At 47.1% G+C, this 20,052-nt stretch overlaps 1 protein-coding gene across 1 annotated transcript in view; it reads right to left on the reverse strand.

The window, feature by feature from the left end:
- Nucleotides 1–20,052, reverse strand: part of PAPPA (pappalysin 1) — a 239,219-nt gene that overhangs the window by 181,658 nt on the left and 37,509 nt on the right. Inside the window, exon 3 of the mRNA XM_041763676.1 lies at nucleotides 4,086–4,231. Within this exon, the coding sequence (XP_041619610.1) occupies nucleotides 4,086–4,231 (146 nt within the window). The remainder of the gene's footprint in view (nucleotides 1–4,085; nucleotides 4,232–20,052) is intronic.

Raw genomic sequence — 20,052 nt, forward strand, 5'->3', positions numbered from 1 at the left:
GTTTCCTGGTACAGAAATCCCCCAATCTATCATGGGTAGATGGGGTGCTGCCCAAAGTAACCACAGGCTTCTCCACCCTGTGGCTCCACTGCCCCGAGAACTGTTATGACTTGTTATATGAATCACTGATTGGGTAGGAAGGAGTCTCAAAAGTCATTTTGTGAGATCCCAATGCCTGAGGAAGGAAGACAACTTAACTGAAGTGATCTCGAATGACTTTAAAAAGGGGCATGATCAGCACTTAAGGACCTTGATTTCTGGGCTGGTAGACATTTCTGCTGCCACCTTGTCCTTCAACAGTAATGCAAGGCCTCGTTTACAAACATTCTGCACAGTCTTGTCCAACCGAGGCTCCCATGGTCAGGCACCCTGGTCCCAGTCCTCCCTCTGCCTTTACCAACGCTATGACACTGAGCATGTTGATTACCATCCCCGAATCCCACTTCCTCATCTCTGGTGCTCCCCGAGAGTGAGTACTCACGAAGGCCAGCATCATGGTGTGCTCATCATTAGGACAGTGTCATTATAGCCAATGTTTCTTGAGCACTTACCCTGTGTCCTTAGGCCCTGTGCTCAGTGCTTCATGTGTATAATCACACTTAACTAACTCACAACCCAATAAGAGAGGCACTGATGCCCAGACAGGTGAACTAACTGGCTTATGATGGGGAGTCAGGACAGTGTCAAGCTGGAATTCGAACTCAGGATCCGTAGTTTCCAGAGCCAGGCCTCTTAGTGAGTTCTACTACTAGGGCCAGTCACGGGGTCTGGAATATGGCATCACATTAAATGTGTGTTGAATCTTTGCTGAACGTGAACCCAACTAAAGAAGTTTTCTGAGGTCTACCTAAGCACACGTAAGCAGCTAGCATAGCACTTCGTATCCAGTGGGTGCCTTACTAACTACTCACTACTCGAAGAGTGTCTTGAGACTAAGCAGCAGGACCATCACCTGGAAGGTGATTAAACACGTAGAATGTTGGGCCCTACTCCAGACCCATGGAATCAGAATCTGTATTCTAATAAGAGCCCCAGATGGCTTGTCTGTATGTTCTAGTTTGAGGAGCAATGGTCTACCCCACGTGACTGAGCATGGCTTAGCTTAGGGAGATAGATGGAGCAGATTTCAGAAGAAGCAATGGACAGCATTTTTCATGTTCATTTTAGGCACTGGAGAAATGCATACAGGCTGGTAGGGAGACATTTAAACTTAAAATCCAAATGTGTTTAAGAGAAGGGTAAAATTCGGGTTTGAACACTCTGCAAGTAGTGATTTTAAGTGCAGAGCAGTGTCTTATAAAGAATGGTGATAAGGCCAGGGCCTTGTTGATTTGAGCTTGCAGGCGTGGGGGGAGTTTTATCTTGGGTTGAACTGCCAGGAGGGCAAGCTTGCTCAGTCATGGGGCTCGCGGAGTCTATTAATTCTGAACTGCTCAGAGCCTTCTAGCACAGAGATAAAGATGTATGAGAGGGTGTGTGTGTGGGCGGGGGTGTGCACACACACACGTGTGTGTGAGAAGGGGGAGGCAAAGAGGCAGGGAGAAAGAGAAATTGAGACAGGAAATCTCTCTCAATTATTTTCTGTCAATCATAATATGAAACATAATCCCCTTCCCACCCAAGGCTTTTTCCAGGGATCATGGCATCACAGCAGGAAAAGAGGGTAAAAATATATGTATGGTTCTAATAAGTTGGGTTTGATTGGGGTTAGTGTGGAGAAACTGCTTCTGGCCAACATTTCTTAGGATGAGGAGACTGGCGAGCTGAGGGCTGGGGACCTAGAGCCGTTAGCCTGACATGCGGTGCAACATTCATTCCGCTTGACCCTGGCTGTGTGATCTTAGAAAAGTGACTTTGCATCTCTGGTGAGCTCTAAAATAACCAGCTACCACAGTGCCAGTGATTCTCTGTTTCTCCACGAAGCTTCAACAATGAGGTGCTAGGCAGGGCAGTGGGAAGGTACGGGACCCCACAGGTATTTCCAGGGATAATGACAGGATTGCAGACTTAATGTCCGGGCCAGCTTTGTTTGTTTTACCTCATCCCCTCCCGATTCACCCCTTTGCCCAGAGCCACAGCACAGAGCCCGAGTCCTGTTTCACTGCTTCTCTTAAAAGGTGAAATAGCTGGAGCCTGACATCATCCTGAAACACTATAACATGCTATGGATTTATAGCCTTCTGTATTCCTGGTCCTGAGCCAGCCCCAGAAATTCACAGAATCATCAGGAATATTTTTCTCTAACTTTAGAGGCCTTCTAAGACTCTGATCAAGAGCCTTTCAGTCGCTTTTCCAATAGGACAGCATTTCAGTGCTGAGAACTGTCCTTGGAGGCCATCTAGTCTAAACTGTTCATTCAAATTCTGAGCAATTTGGGGCTTGGGGAAGGAAAGAGACATGCCTAAGGTCATACTGCCGAGTAGAATCATAGCTGAGAACAACCATGCGTAATGCTGTGGGCCAGGAGGGGTCCCATATGTCATCCCAGGCACATGATAGATACAAATCATCTATTTTCCGGTGCTTCTAAGTTGCATACTTGTTTCTGCCCAACCTCTGTCTGTCTGTCTACCCATCCATCATCTATCTCAGGATTTCTCAGCCTCAGCATGATTGACATTTTGTACTGGATAATTCTTTCCTGCTAAATCTGTAGATTCAGCAGCATCGCTGTCCTCTACCCACTAGATGCCAGTAGCATTCCCCCAGTGGTAACAGTCAGAACTATCTCTAGACATGACCAAATGTCTCCAAGGGGATGAAATGCCCCCAGTCGGGAACCACTACAGATTTCTCATTGTCTCTAGCTCTATTTGCACCACCACAACACGCTTGCACACATGCACACGTGCACACACACAAGTTGGTTCATTCCCTTAAAAACAAGTGAGAAAGAGAGCAATCTGGAGGGAACTAACTCTAGAGTTTGAAGTCTCCATCATGTGAAGTTGCAGGGTCCCTCATTTCCATGATACTGCAGATTGACAGCGGTGACTGGATTCTGGGTGCATCACTGGGAGAGCAGGCAGGCCTAGGGAAACAGCCCGCACTGTCACTCTGCCGAGCCCTAACCTTCCCGGATGAAGACTCTCACCGCGGGAGGCATTGCTATCCACTGGTGTAAACAGCGGGAACATTCTATCAAGGGGAAAAAGGTTGAGTACCTTGTAGTGCCTCACTCAATGGAATATTGTGTGGTCATTAAAACATCACCTTTAGGGAGATGGAAATAACCCAGAAGGATGCTTTTATCTTATGATGTTAAGAGAAAAAGCTGGACTGGAAGTGATTAGAAAGACTGCTACTCTGTAGAATAATGTAAGTGACATAATACGAAGAAAAAAAAAAAAGAACGTAAAATTTTACCTATGCTGTGATTTCAAATATGCACAAATTACACAAATGCACATGCACATATAGACGTGTATGGAAGAGAGCATGGAAAAATCATGATCGATGTTGACTCACAGGGCCTGGTTCAAAAACCATTGTCCTTTCTGACTTTTGGGGATGGGTTTGTATAAATATACGTCTGGTTTATGGATATGAATAATTTGGATGTAAGAAGAGCTACTGGTGGTGTTGGTGGAACACGGCAAACAGGGAGTTCTTAACAAGCTCACTTTCTCTTGTCTCTTTGGTATCTCTCAAGCCAAGCCTTAACCGGTTGTGCCAGCACCATGTGGCTGACGGGCTGGGCAGATATTTGCATGCACTAAGAGGCAAGGGGTCTAAGAAGAAAGCTGTCAACGGACAGAGCTGGGGCCTTGAATTCCAAATGTGGCTCAGCCATGGACTTGGGTGTGACCTTGGATAAACCTTGTTCCTTCTGTGGGTCCCGGTTTCTGCACTGGTAAAACAGGGTTAATGATACCATGTTATCTCCTTCAGAGCAATGCTTGGTGGTTGAAACGAGATGAGGAATGCTGAAGAGTTCTGTGCACTAAAAAGCGATAAAGAGATTGTTCACCGTCACCACTACCACCGCCATCATCATGGTCATGATTTCCACCACCGTTATCATCACCACTAAATTTATTCCTGTGCTAATTCAATTTCCTCCTGAAGAAGTTTCTAATTCTCACCTAAGTGCATTAGGGCTTCCTTGTCCCATGGCCAAGTGGCTACTCCTGCCAATTCCTCCTCCGAGGAGTTTGCAAAGAAGATATTAAGGTGTGTTGATCCATCCAGTCTAAGAATGTTCTTCAGTTCATTAACATCCAAGTATGCTCTGTAACAGAAAAAGAACCTTGGCTGTCATCACCATCCAAAAAAAAGGTACTATTCAAATAACAGCTATTCCCCCAAGTAATTAAGAGCTACTATGTGCCAGGCACTTTGCTAAACACTTTATAAACATCACCTCAGTGGCTTCCCCCAATACTATTATAAGGTTAGTTGAGATGACCCCATTTCACAGCTATGAAAATTAAGTCCTTGTAAGTTTAAGAGACATGGTGAGATTACTCAGCTTATAAATAGCAGAGTTCAGGTTAGAACCTGGATTTACCTAAAGTCAACATCTTTGCCCTTAAGGACTCTGCTATTTTGCCCAGTGACAGGGCCACATAACGTGACTGTAAACTAAGAACACAGACCATGGAAAAGATAACACGTATTCTTGTCTTGGCTTCTTCTCTACTTCACTCATTCACTGTGGACATCAGACCATTTATTTGGCAAGTACAGAGCTGCACTAGGAGGCCTGCTGTGCATCTCTATACCAACCTTGCAAAGGGACATTATTGCTCTGTTTTCAAGATAAGGAACATGTGGCCCAAATGTGATGAAATAGGTTGCCCAACGTTGCAGAACTGGGTTTCAAGGCCAATTCTGTGTACCTTGGAAACCTATGGTCTTGTCACTGGGCATCACGCTTTCCCCTCCCCCTTGATGATTCTGCATTCTTTAAGCCTCTATTTATTTGTCTGTACAATGGACCTAAAGAGGGATATTGTATTTGGAGTGGCTGCCATTGTAGACTGATGTATCAGAAAAGTGAACTAAACCCCTGTTATCATCATCAGCTCCTTAATACTTAGGCTGAACACAGGTTGCCGAGAGGCAGAAACGGTCTTTGTAAAGAGGCTGGCATGTCCAAGGTGCTAAGTAAATAAGAACTCCTCCTTCAAAGAGTGTGACTCTCCTATCACCACTGAAATGCTAAAGCTCTCCATCAGTCACAGGCTTATTACTCAATGGATCATTTTCTATCGACACAGGCATCTTGCTCTCCTCTCTTGAGTCTCTCAGCCTCTGTTTTATGTCTGCTGTCATATGGCCTTGTGAGCAGCTGATAATCATTTCTTGAGTAAGGCTGGAAATGAATCAATGAATAAATGAATAAAAACATACATAAACAAGCACGCAGGCAGCTTGACGTGGTAGGTGAGAGGACGTCTATGAATAATGGTATTTAGTGTTTGATGGGCCCTTCCATGTGGTCTGACTTCACATGGATTATCTCCCTTAATCTGCTTAATAAGGCTGAGGTAGGTTGTATTATGATGCCCATACTCCAGAAGAGGGAAAAGAGATGTAAGCTTCAGACCTTGCTAAGGTCCCACAGCGAGCTGGAAGTTGTTTCCTTTTTCATATCTGCCCATAAAGGGTTGACACAAATCCTGGCTGGGAGAAAACTTATGACAGCTCCCTTATCTTTCCCTCCTGGGGTCATGGAAGGATGTCCTGTATGTGAAAGAGTAAGTCCAAAGTCTCCAGCATGGCCTCCAAGACTCTGCCTCCCTCTCTAGCCCCGTCTCTCTCTGCTCCCTCTCTGAATTCCCCACTGTGGTTTTGGGGGGTTTACCACGATGCAACCTCTGTGGTGCCCCCACTCGAGATGTTCCCTCTGTCAGGGACTCTGCTCTGCGTTTTGTCCTCTGATGAACAAATCCAAAGCCCATGCTGGTACCGCACCTCAAGGAAAGCTTCCCTGATTCCCATCTCTACACTCATTCACCTCCTATAATATGCACACTCACACTATTCCAAATCATCACTCCACTTGTCCATATCCACCACTGTCTGTGGCTCCATTTCTGTTTACCCGGTTTTCAGCATAGGGTTTGCCACCAGGTAAGCACTCAGTAGATGTTAATGGGGTTGAATTTACATTGGGAAAGGAAGAAGCTAAAATATTTAGGTCCTTCCTATGAGGCCTCAGTTTCCTTACTAATACACCGGGATAAGCAGCAGCTACCCGGTGCTTCATTGAGCGTTCCTAAGAGTCACAGACCCACACCTCTACTCCAATGGGAATAGATACATTTGAGATCTAGAGAGCCCTCCCCATCCCCTACATCATCAAGAGCCCATAATCGATCAGTTGCCATAATTTTTTCCTGGCTTTTCAAGAAAAGGTGAACATGAGTTAGAGATACAGACAGGGTTAAGAGAGGTCATAGCTATGTCTGGGTTGAACTGAACACTTTTAAGGATAGCCACATGCTCAGATATTGACCCGAAATATTGCTTCCATGCTTCTTCACTCTGGAAATCCTAACTTCACCTTCTTAGACTGGAAGCCTCATAAGGAGTTTTGGCCAGTCTACTCTGTGATCAGGGAAGGAAAGAGCGAAGAGAAAAAACCAAAATGTATTAAGCACTTGCTGTAGGCCAGCTCCTGTGCTAGCAAATACCTCTCATCCCATCGCTGCAGTATTTGAAGTCAGGCAGCATAGTGGGGAGGTAGGATGACTTGTTCTGAAGCCAGAGTCCTAGGTTTGAATCCAGCTCCTCTACCCAATGTTTGGGTCACCCTGGGCAATTTACTTCACTGCCTGTGCCAATTGCTGTACACACAAAACAATCTACCTCATCGAGTTGCCCAGAAGATTTGGGATGTAATAAAGGAAGTGCAAAGGGCTTAGAACAATACCTGGCATGTAGAAAAGCTCAATCACTGTTTAGCTATTCTTATTATTTATCCCCATCTTACAGATGAAGGAACAGGGGTTCAGAGATCACATAAATAGTGACAAAGCCAAGCACAAATCTCTATGTGTCCAATTCTTCCCACAGCCTCACCCTCACTTTCAGGCTCATGCAGGGCCATGGTGCAAAGGGAAACAATGCGTGGGTGAATGAAAACAAAGAGAAGCTGAGATTTTCTTGGATCAGCCCTTTCCACATTATTTATTTTTTTCTAATTGATTTGTCCATTTCCATCAAGCATTCTCTCAGGCAGAGAACACAGATGTTATTAGACAAAGTCACCTCTTTGCCCTGCTGCTCTAGGGCTGAGAAAGCTTCATGAGAAGAAGAGATGGGGTGAGGTGGGGTGGGGGAGACATTTTAATTGGTTGTTTATTCAGTTGTAATTGCAGAAGCCAATCTTTTCAGGGGGTGGTACTCATCCTGGCCCAAGGCAGACATGTGGGATGTTGGAGCCTCTCCCTTGCTTGTATGTTTTTTTTTTTTCACACTTTGAGATGCCTCCATTTCCCCCAAGAGGAAGAATCCATGGCAGCCTTCCACGTTCTTGCCCCCTCCCCGCTTGCCTCTCTCCTCTCTGTCTCTTTTTTTTGGGGGGGGGACCCACCCAAAGGAAAACAGCTTTGTGGCTAAGAGCTTTTCTTCTGTTGGCTGTGGTCTTCCCACCGACTCAGAGCCAAGCTGGGTGTCTCCCAAATGCATCAAGGGAAAATCTTGGGGGGGCGGGCAGGAGCCCTTGTGGGTATTTACTTCTCTCTTGCTACCTCTGTAAGAGAATGTTTAATCCCTCCTGTCATTGAATGGAGGTGAAAGCAGAGAAGGTCAAACAGAGAAGGGCCATTAGAGTTTAGGGAGAATGGTGAAGAGGGAAGAGAAAGGACTCGCTCAGGGCTGCTTGGCTTTCCATTTTGCAACTGTGGAAAGGTTAGTCTCATGTGTATATTGCAAGTTGGTCACATTTATTTAAAAAATGCATTACTCATGCTCCATAAAAATCAATACAAATCCAAACGTCAGTGCATTTATTAATTTACGTGCGAGTACTACTCAGAGTTGGATGGACAGACCTACGTCGATGGGCAAGTTGCTTTATCTCTCTGAGTGTCAGTACCCCAGCAGGCTTAAATGGGACAGCTCAGCACTGCCTGGGCACACACTCCCTCCTCTCCATGGTCTGGTCTCCTATTTTTTTCCTACTGGTATAAACCTAAATGATGTGCCTCTGAGTGGTTCTCTGGGTCTCGGCTTTCCACATCTCATCCCTACCATCCAACATTCTTCTTCCTCCAGCAATCTCAGCCTCAAGTACTCATGGTGTCCTCATCCCTGGAGCCCCTGGGCTTCCCCAGTTATGCCCACTCCTTATATGCCCATTAGTTTCCTTCCTCTGCCTCATGATCTTCCTTCCGGAATTTCTGCCTTTTAAAATCTTATCCTCCCTGCAAAGTCCAGCTTATATCCACTCCTGATCACCCTCACCAGTAAAATGGGAGGATGACAGTCATCTCTCAGGGGGTCTAGAGGTCAGACGGAGAAAGTGCCTCATGCAGTGCCTGATGGGTAGAAGACACTCAATGACTAGTGTAGGCTATTGTTGTTATGTTATTGTGATGACACGGATAATTATTAGCAGCACCAAAACCATCATCACCATTAGCTGACAGTAGCTTCTCCCTCTCCAAAGCCTCCCCTTCTGTTTCTAGCACTTATCACCCTGCTTTGTGTTATCTTTCCAGTGAGCACCCGTCTTCTCCATCAGGCTATGAGCTTCAAGTAGGTGAGGACCAAGTCTTCATATCTCTGTGCTCCCTAAAACTTGAGTGAGAGGAGCGAGCGAGTGTGACAGACAGACCACTGATTAGCAACTGTTGAGCACCATGCTCTTAAATTGTGTAACTTCAAAACCAGGTGAAGAAGTCCAGGCTCGGGGAAGCGAAGTGACTTGCCCAAGGCATTGACAAAGGGACAAACCAGGGCCTGACGACAAACCTCCATTCACTAGCCTGTGTACAGCAGCACTTCGGCACAAATTAGTAAAGTCACTTCTTAATTCAGGTGGACACAGTTCCCTACAACAGTGCAGGGCTTCGAGGATCAGGCATGGGAGGGACTGCAGCCCCGGGCTCCCCCTCAGCTGAGCATCCCCGTGCAGGACCTGCATTGCCTGAGTGTCGAGCCTCTCCCACTACACTCAGCTGCCCTGTCTGCAGCTCTGAATCCCTATCCGTTCAGGGAGCTTGTGAATTAGATTCGCGTTTTCCAAATCACAGTCTACTGAGGGCTAAATCCACAAGAAGTAGGTGCATATTTAAGGAGAAAGCATTTTATGATTCAAATGAGTTTAGGACATGCTCTGCTAAGCGATGTTCAATACGTACTTTTTTTTAATTGTAAGAATTATCAGAGCCTTTAACATGCAAAACAGGAGTAGAGTAGATCCTGTAAGAGCGTTCCCAAACACATTTGACCATAATACTTTTCCCCTCACCCTCACCTCTGCCTCTGCCAAAAATCAAATAACAGCACAACCAACAGAGTTTGGGAAACATTGGGCTAACCCGGAAAGCTCCTCCTAACGTAGACCCTCTCCGCAAGCTGCCTCTCTAGGGAGGTGTCTCGGTGTCCCTTTGCTTCCTCAGCAGCCCATGCCCCTGGATCCCACCATGCAGGCTGTGGGTCCCCTGGAATGTCAGTTTCAGGGGGGCCCAGCCCCAGAGTGCCAAGGCGCCCAGACTTCACCCCTCTGCCAGAACTGCATTTCAAAGCCATGAGAGCAGTTCTGGAGGGAGATCAAAGCTCTCTCAACTCAACTGTCATTAGAATATTTTCTTTATGCATCTCACTCGCTGGTGAGTGCCAATAACATATTTCCTAAATGCACTGGCCTGAGATGGTACAACTCTGTAATAATCTCAATGAGAGGGCTGTCAGGGCCTGTTTTATTGAAAGGGAAGCAAAAGGGAACTACACTCAAAATGCAGAGCAACAACAACAGAGCCCTTAAGTGGAATTATGGAAGGGCTCGAGTTTTTTCAACCCTAAAAACAGACTACACTGGCTCTCGTTTTGCAGATGGTTGGTCAGAGGTACGACTCGCAGTGAGCCCAGATCGGCACTGGCCACTGGCCAGTGTTTGTTTCTATTCCCACTTAAGGCCAACTGACTTCCCCGTCGTAGAAGCGATAGCGGTGGAGATTTTTGAGAAGTGTGCGGCCCAAGTTCTGTTCCCTGGGCTCTCGATAGGTGGAGGCAGGACATGGCCATGGTGCTGGCCAAGTGCTGATGCCCCGGACTTGGAGAGGGTTTGTCTCAGATGAGACTGGCTGTGAGGAGCCACCTCTACGCTAGACGCTGGGGATAGCTCTTTTACATTAAAGGAAAAGCATCCGAGTGTCATAGAAACAAGCACATCTTTTTTTTTTTTTTTAAGGGGCAATTAAAAATTCAGCATCACATTTATTAAATAGAGTGCCTTAGAGCTGTATTCTACTCATAATCGTATGGAAGATGGTTGTATAGAGTAAGACTCTGCTACTTACTTTCATCATTAAATATCTTTGGATCTAGTTCTAGATAGGATTGTTCTGGAATGGGGTCTAGTCTTCAATCAATGATATGAAAATGGGGGCACAAGTACATCAAGTTTTATGGCACACGTTTTTGTACTCACCATTTTTTTCTGGCATTGCCTCACCAAGGGATACTTAATTGTTGTAATCATGAGCTTTATGATCTTTTTTTTAAAAAAAGCCTCATCTTAAGAGAGAGACAGTCTAGGGTTCAAATCCTTCCTCTTCTGCCAAGAGGTGTGCCTATGACCTTATTAGGGAAGGGACTCAACCTCTCTGAACCTCAATATCTTCACCTGTAAAATGGGGATTATAGAATTCAATCTAGGCAGGGGAATATAAAAATTCAAGGAGGTTAACATCAAGAGGTGTGCCCAACTCATGAACGGGGCCCAGGAGGCACAATTCTCTTATTAGCTTGCTCATGCAGCTGGAGGGAACTAGCCTTAGCTCCCTTAGCTCCCAATGCCTGCTGTCTTTCTCCCACCAGGGCACCCTGCTCCCATCACTGGCCCGGGATGCTTATCTCCTCCACAGGTGCTTGACCTGTTTCTACAACTCACAGAGCAAGTCCCTTAGCACTGCCTATTTCCATATTCTGATCGCAGCCTGTCATTCCCGAGGAGGATCTCAAGTCCCCGAACCACGACTCCAATTTCAGAACACACCAGACCATTTGAAAGTGATTATCAAATATAAAGATCAAAGCCACTCAAGGCAAGTCATTAAAGCAAGATAAACCTCAGAATGTTTATTGCATCCATATCCTTGTCGCAATTACCAAGCGTTCTCCAAGCCGTGGCCAGTTCTGAACCCTGGATTCTGTGTTTTCATCCCAAGGGTCCCAATGATCTGGACTTTATTCTCTTGCTTAGTTTCATTGTCAGAAATGTCTAAATCTGCCTCTCTTGTAAGAGGAGGCACAGAAAAAATAAAGTGCTTGGAGAGTTTATTAAATTCTCAGAATCCTGAATGATCGGTTTCCAAAATCACAGCTCTTGTATAGCAGCTTGACACATGGTCTAAGAAAAATGTAATGGCACCAATCAAAGAGCAATTGAAAAATCGATCATTCTTTCATTCATTTATTGAATAAGTCACTCTCTCATTACCTCCCCTCCTCCTCCTTCCCTCCCTGCCTTCATTTTCCTCTCTTCCCTCCTCTCTGCAAATCATTCATTCAGTGTGTTCCTCCTTTGTTCACCAATACTTACAGAGATTCTATTATAACCATGCCCTAAGCTAGAAACTGGGCATACTAATATGGAAGAGAAACAATCTTCACTCTCAAAGGGTTAGCAGTTTTATGAAGGAAGTGAGACAAATAATCAGATGATCACAACATAATGCAATAATACTAATAAAACCTGCCATTTGGGGGCGTTTACTACACACCGGCACCACTGAAAAACTTTTCAAAATTATTTCTCGAAGCTTTACAAGAACCCTATGTGTTAAGTATGAGCATCCTCAGCTTATAGGGGAAGAAACTGAGACTCAGTGAGGTGATGCCATTTCCCCAAGGTCCCCCTACCTGGTTACAGGTGTGGGAGGCGGATATGGCTGCTCATCTGTACTGCACACCACATCCCTAATCATTAATGCCTTATCTTCTCTTAAGATATGCATTATCACAGAGGCCTGCTGGATAGACGAGAGGACAGATGGCACTGGAGAGGGCCCTGGCAGTGGCTTATTGAAAAGCAGGTGGGTCTGACACTATCTAGGAAGGACAGGTATTTATATATGGGGAACAATGTGATGCTGGGTGGGGGTGGGAGCAAGAGGAGGTGAAACAATAGGTCTGGGTTCTGATGTGGTCCGCTGGAGTATTTCTCATTGATCAGGCTTAGATTCCATACTTCAAAGTCCTTCGTATCGCCGCCCCAAACTGTAGGCCCAGCAGGAGAGCTGGTTCCCTGGGAGTGCTCTCTCTGAGGAGTCACATGGAAAGTCAACTCTCAGGAAAGTCACTGGTCTGCAGCTTTCCACACAGCAGGATCAGGAAGAGACCCAAGGATGAGTGGGATCAAGAATCCTGAGGATTTGGATGGAGGAGAAAATGCTGATTCAGAAGTAGGTGGGCCAGTGGAGAGGTTCTCGGAGCTCTGGATCATTAAAAATAAAATACTGAGGAGGAAGTAGAGATTTTACATTTTGACCAAGAAATAAAGCATGTGAAGATGAGCCCCCTCTTGAAAGTGCTGATTCAGAAGTAGGTGGGCCAGTGGAGAGGTTCTCGGAGCTCTGGATCATTAAAAATAAAATACTGAGGAGGAAGTAGAGATTTCACATTTTGACCAAGAAATAAAGCATGTGAAGATGAGCCCCCTCTTCCTTCACACACCATTTAAGATGTCCTCACATAATAAAATAAAGGGTACTGAGTAGTCCTCCTAAGGAAAGAACACGGTAATCTCAAAAGAGAGGACACTAGTTATAAATGAACACCTTTTCACTAGGATCCACTCAGCTCCTATTTTTTTCACTTGCCTTTTTGAAAATGGGTTTCAGAAACTGTTGGGGCAGAAGGCAAAGAGTCAGAACACCTGGTTTCTGGAGAGCTCAGCTATGCTCACTTGGTTAGCATGACTCAGGCTAGAAGTGACTCTGACCCCTGATGAGTCAAGTACCCATCCTCTGCGTTCCCTCAGACCTTGGACTTCTCTATAAAGCATTTATCCAACTAGCCACTTACCTACCTGCAGGAAATTCCGTGAGTGCAGGATCACACCTATCTCATGAAATATTCGTTGCTGTACCCCCAGCACCTAGCACCGTGCCTGCACATCACAGGTATGCACACACCACACCACACACACACACACACACTGAAATAGTCACTTTCCTAAGATCTTTTCTTGGGGTCCTATAATCTCTGCTCCAATAGCCCCATATTCTCAGAGTTTCATTATTTTTGGGAAGCCATGAAGCATGAAGAATACCCTGATAAGTAAGGGGAAATAACAAAGTACGATGGTGTGTTCAAAGGCACCAGAACAGTAATGTGACCATCCCACGTCAAAGTACTGTTTTCACAACACAAGTGCGGAATTCCAGGGCCCACAAGCTAGCTCTTCCCACCACCTCCCTTTCTTCGTAGAGGATCAAAACCACAATTGATAAATAATAGAACTGACCACATTAAGCAGAGTATACACAGCTCACCAGCTGCCCTGTGGTTTGTCGTCCACTTGAAGCACAATGAAATAAAGCCAAATCAACCCTTTTCATAAGTTGTAGGAGACACCACGTTCTGGGTACAGGTGGCATTTCAGTAGACTGTGTAGTTTGGCTCTAATTTGGAGCCATATAACTTATATGACGACTGGCTGAAAAATATTGCATTTGAGAAGGATAGAGCGAGAATTACATTATCACCAACGTGTGTCAATATGGCAACTTCTAGATTTTGGCCTGAGCTGTGGCCCCGTACAAATCACCCGACTGCAGGCAAATAGCAGAATCGTGTAGAGACACAACAGCACGATTATTACAGTAGATGGAGATCTCTCTGGATGGCTTGAACGAGTCTAATAATATCTCCAAATCTGGGTCCCCACGAGGGTTAAAAACAGATAGCTCTCAAACGGTCATGTGACAATCAAAAAGTTCTTAAGTATGGGGAAATAATGCTGAATAGCACGAGATCGTATGTCACGCTACCAAAAGCAGAATTAAATTCAAATGGAATTTTGGAAAGAGGACACCACATTCAGGGCCTACGGGAAAACAGAATGGCAGACGCGTAGACTGCCCAAGGTAGGGTGCCGCCAGCAGGCTGCTGCAGAGACTTGAGTATTGGGAGTCAGATCCTTTCCAGTTGTCAGATCCTTTCCAGTATAATTGTTGCTCCACTGCTACGCTGAACACATCAGACTCAGTTGGTCAAAGGGGCTGGTAAACACTTTGAAGGCAGGGGCATGGTCTCATATTTCCCTGGATGTCCCCAGAGTCAACATACGGCATTGCTCTTACCTGCCCAATATCACGCTCCCCATTCGTAGTCTAGTTGCAATCCCCACAGGCCTACAAACTGGGATTCCCACATCTGATTTGAAAAATGTATGAATAGTTATAGATCTTAAAAATAAGCCACCCAAATCCTCCCATTTTACAGATGAAGAATTTAAGATAAAAAAAAATGGCCTACTCCATGTTGGCTAAGAAGTTACTGGAAATAGCTAGTCACTTCCTTCCTCATGCTTTGCCAAGCCACAGGGCAAACTGTGTTTTTCTACCATGAATCCTCCTGGGAAAGAGCCCTCTCTCTGTCTCATGTCCCTCTCCTAGCCCCCGTAAGAGCCTGAGGTAGTCTGTGCGTGTGTGTCATTCTAGTCACCTGCCGTTGCCTTCTGTGTCCATGCAAAGAGTTTGGGAGTCAGGGTTCAAGCTCAAGTCTGGAGGGCTGTGCTGTCTGAACTCAAGAAAGGCTGGAATCACAAATGTCAGAACCTGAAATGAAGACTGTAACCTCCTCGCCCTCCGCCCTTCACCACCAGATCCCCCCAAACAACTTAGAACACAGAAGGGAGAAAGACAGGAAGGCCCAGAGAGAGGAGACAAGAACCGGGGGGGGGGGGGGGGGGGGGCTCTGAAAACAAAATAAGACAAAGAAACTGGGGAAATGGGAACCTGTTGGACTTTGCCAAACAAACCCGTGAGCAAGTGCCCTTCACACACTAGTTTTGTGTCGCCAGAAAGTGAGAGCAAGGGTGTCATGGTCCCCACGCAGGAGGCAGGAAATCAGCACAGCTGTGAGTGTGCAGGTGCAAGCTGAGCCGAGATCAGGTCAGGGACACGAGTCTCACTAAGGCCAAGCGTCCCAGGGTCAGTCCGTGCCACACTCCCGCCGCTTTGTTTCCCACCCTGGAAGGGTGTCTGGCTGGGCCGAGGCTGTCATGAGTGGTCAGTGTCACCAGGGGATGGAGAAAGTGCTGATTATGCGAGACCCGGGGTGTAAAAACCCCAACTGCCTCCCGCCGGGGCCCTCGAGGGGGCACCAAGCTCTCCGGTGCACCCGGGGAGCTTGAAATGGAAATGCACACCCAGGAAGGGGCGAGACAGGGAGCATCTCCTGCCTGTAGACTCAGAGACGCAGATGCTGCTGCGGGAAGAGCTGCAGGCCAGCAGGCGCCCTGTGCTGCCTCTTACATGGCTCACTGGGGTCCTGGGCACCTTCGGGGTGCCCACCTGGCTTCCAGCTCCTTCCCTGGGATGGGTGAGAGCTACCCAGCCAGCCCCATCCTGGGATCCCAGGCATGCCTTTGCTTTACACTGGGGAGGTGCAAACTTACTGCCGTGTGCCGCTCGGGACAACTGGTCTGTGCGGGGCTTTTGGAGGAAAGACCATCTTTCGAAAATGGAACCTCCAGGAGCCCAAATAAAAGGGCCTTTGGTGGAAGAGAGGGATGAGCTTGTCTCCAACCCCCACTCCAGCCTGAAGGTTCCAGGGAGGGGGCTCAGGATCCAGAGGGGGCTGGGAATTAGGGAGGATATATGTAAGAGCTCAGAAGATTTCCCAGGGACGGAAAATCCCCAAACAACCACCACTGTTATTTTGGGTGCTCGCTAAGTGGTGGGCGCTGTTCTCAAGGGCTGACCCCTGTATCATTTCACTGAATCCTCGAAGCACTAGGCCGTGTACTCATCCCCGATTTTACGGAGGAGGCATCTGAGTCTTTGATAAAGTGAGAGACTTGTCCAAGGTCACAGAAATGTTGGGGCACCTGGGTGGCTCAGTGGTTGAGCATCTGCCTTCAGCTCAGGGTGTGATCCTGGAGTCCCAGGATCGAGTCCCACATCGGGCTTCCTGCATGGAGTCTGCTTCTCCCTCTGCCTGTGTCTCTGCCTCTCTCTCTCTCTCTCTCTCTCTCTGCCTCATGAATAAATAAATAAAATCTTAAAAAAAAAAAAAAGAAATGTTAAGTGGCTTGATCTCAAGTATGGTTGGTCTCCAAAATTCATGTTCTCATTTATTGGTGAGATTATACTGATGCTCCGTGGCTTCTCACAGGTCCCAGTTTTGAGCTCCTTCTTAGCATCACGTGGAGAGGCCCCAAGGGGTCCTCCTCACGCCACTCACCCCTCTGTCAGGCTCTCCAGGGCCAAAGTCACTTGTGCAGAGTCACAGAGGGGACCTCTGAGTAAAGGTGGACTTTGTTTAGATGAAGAGCACGAAGGCAACCCAGATTGAAGCAGAAAAAATGGGACCCTGCTGCACGTGGCCTGGATAGAGGTGTTTGTGCATCCACACCCAAGCAGGCATGTGGGCTGGAGGTGGTTGAAAAATCTAGGAGCTTCAATCAATTTGGAACTTCACCCACGGTGACCAATGCCAACACTGCCTGGGATCATTTCATGCAGAAATATGTCCTCTAACACAGTTAGACATTGGGGTCGTCTAAAAAAATAAACTAGTGTGCAAGTTCAATGAGTTTGATGCGGTATATGGTCTTTATTTAAAACTACCAATTCTGTGGCCAGTCCTAAAAAAAAAAAAAAACCCAAAAAGTCAGTATCTTAAGAATGAAAGTAATCTGTGCAAATGACCTCAATGTGTGTCCTGCAGTTTCAACCAGGCCTTTTTTTTTTTCTTTTACAGGCCTGCAGAAAGGCAGTCTCCATAAAACAATGCTTGAGGAGCCCATGTGTGCACTCAGGAGGGGAGAAGACTGCACCTACTACGTGCCACACACCGTGGCCAGGCGTTTTGCACGGATGACTCCACGTGAGTTTCCCCACACGCTGCCGGAGCTCACCCAATTTTTACAGATGAGAAACCAGCAACTCTTATTGAGAAACGAGCCAAGGTCAGACAGCTAATGAAGAGTGGAACCAGGATACAAACCCTGGTCAGTCTCCAACACATACCACTTTTCCACTATACCAGGCCTGACTCCTGTTATTGCTTTAATGAATATTAGTCACATTAAATAAACTCTGATATTCTGATTATAAAATTCCAAGCAATTTCTCTTACACGATTACTGGAAAAGAATGAACAAAGTTCCTGAACAAATAACAAAGCCCTCTTTCATCTGTGTGCTGGTTAACTCTTCCCAGAACTCTTGCCGGGATATTATTTTATGTGACCCTCAAGGCGATCACGTGATCCAGGCGGTCAGATATTATTATTATTCCCTTTCCCTAGATGTGGAAATGGAGGCTCAAGGAGATTATGAGACTTGCCCAAGACTGGATAGCTACAACGTGGTGAGCCGAGGCTAGGAGCATCATTTTGCCCTGAACCCTCCTTCATTCTGTGTCGGTCTGATTATCAGGGCTCCACGGCCAAAAGAACAAATCATGGCATGGAACTGCGGGAAGTCCCAAGTAGACCCACCTCTTCCTTGAACCCTCCCATCACTTTCCCACCTCAACCTCTTGGTTCTTTTTTGTCCTGACAAAGCCTGTTCAACCTGGCGGTCCGTTTGTATACCTCCTCCAAGTCAGAAAAACCTTTCCTGACTTCCCCTCAAACCACAGGGACCCTGCCTTTTTCTCAGAGCTCATGCAAGCCTTATCGTCTGTGTGGTTCCCTGGGAGATTAATCATCCGCCCTCTCGCCATCTCTTGAACGACTGTAACAAAATACCATCAAACCACAGAATATAAGCACCTTCAGGACACAGATTGCATGTTGGATCCCTAGGGCACTTACCACAGTGCCCTCGATACTAAAGCATCTTAATAAAATATGGATGATGGGCAAGAACATGACCATAGGACACAGAACTTCTCCAAGTTTCTAATCCCCAGCTTCTAAGAGCCTGTGGCAATGGAGGAGAGTAGAAATGCCTTGGGATTAGGAGATGAGATCCTGGGTCTTGCTCTCAGCTTGGCCTCACTCTCCCTGGGAGGCCTGGGTCAGTGCTCGCCCCTCTGGGGAGCTCAGCCTCCTCATCTACAGCCAGAGAGGGCCAGACGCTGCCGCTGTTCCTCCCAGCTCAGAGAGTCCCAGATTCCATGCAACTCTTCCAGATTTGGGGAGAACTTGGGCGAAGGAAGTATATGTTTCATGAGGTCATCCCAGGGAAGAAGAGACCCCAACATGTCAAGGGGAACCATCTAATGGTCTCTGACAAGGGGCGAGGGAGGACACGGAGGAGATCCACAGAGCCAGCAGAGGGGTCGAGGAGTCTGTCTCATGGCTTACTGCAGTCCTTTCCAAAGACTTCCAGCAATGTCAGCTCAGGTCCAAAAAAAATAACATGGCCCCAGGGGAATGCCCTTGTTCCATTAAAAATAATAATAAAGGAAGACAAAGAAAATGTTTCCCTATCAGCCGACAGTCCACAAGGGAAGTCCTCTCTGTCTGTCCTATTGTATATAAGCAGCTATTGATGGGCAAAGGTCAGGTTCACCTAACTGTGCCACAGCCTGCAGTTTGGGGGATGCAAACAGGAGCTTGCTGGGTTTGTTGCAAGATGCTCTCGCAGTGGAGTGCTTGCAGCCCAGACTGTCGATTGCCTCTGGGGTTCCTGATACTCGGGGTTTCCCTTAATACCCAGGTTTTCCCTTTTATCCATAATAAGGCATGCGGAGCGCAGTCTAACTTGTTAGTAGACATCCCAGTGGCAGCAGATGAAGTTCTGCCCACCTGGCTCGTCTCCACGGCCGGAGAGAATGGCCAAGTTCATTGGAATGTCTTTTTTTTTTTTTTTTTCTAAATGGCCAGTCTGATAGAAAACCTTTTCCTCTCACACAGACGGCTCCTCCTGGCTGACACAGGGGCTCCTTCCGTCACAGCCGTGATTACAATGGCGCGCTCGCTCGTCTGTCTTTTCCACTAGATGGTGAGCTCCAAAGGGCAGGGTCTGGGCTGGCACAGAGGGACCATTCCACAAACATTTACTGGGGGAGGAAAGGAAAGAAGGAAGGGCGGGAGAGAAATAAGGGAAGGGAAGCGGAGGGAGGGAAGGGAGGAAGGAAATGAAGAAAGGGAGAGAGGCAGGAAGGAAGAATTTGGCCTGATGCTAGTTTGCCATGAGGTAAGGCAGCGGCCCTTCCTCTGCTCCCGGCCTGCGTCCTAGCCATCCTGGACGGTCCCCCTGCTCATCCTGCACCCTCTGCATGGGCTGTCGTTCTCTGTGTTCTCGACACCCTGTTTTCTCATGCACACCCACTGCCCACCCCTCTCCATCCCGTTCTGTGCCCTTGGAGGCCAGCCTCTTTGGGGGGCATCTACGGGTTCCTTTGCCCTGCGACTTCTACCTTGGGTCCCCCATGGGAATCACCTGCAGAAGACGGGAAGGCAGGAGAGAATGACGCTGTGGAATTTACTCTCTTGGCTCCCTTCTGGCCTGGGGGCTCTGATGGGTTGACTACCCCTCTTTACAGAGAGTCACCGCGGCTGCCCAGGGGTCCTCTGCACACACTCACTCTCCAAGGTCCCCAAACCACTCTCTCTGCTTGCCTGTCCAGGCCAAGGGTGGGAATGGCTCCCCTCTGTTGCTGACTCTGGCCTCGGTGATGGTCCTAAACCCCACCGACCCTACTGTAGACAGCCTCCTTCAGAGGAGCTGCCCCCTTCTTCTCTCCTTAA

The sequence above is a fragment of the Vulpes lagopus genome, chromosome 7 (genome assembly GCF_018345385.1).
Source record: "Vulpes lagopus strain Blue_001 chromosome 7, ASM1834538v1, whole genome shotgun sequence".
Classification (NCBI taxonomy): Eukaryota; Metazoa; Chordata; class Mammalia; order Carnivora; family Canidae; genus Vulpes; species Vulpes lagopus.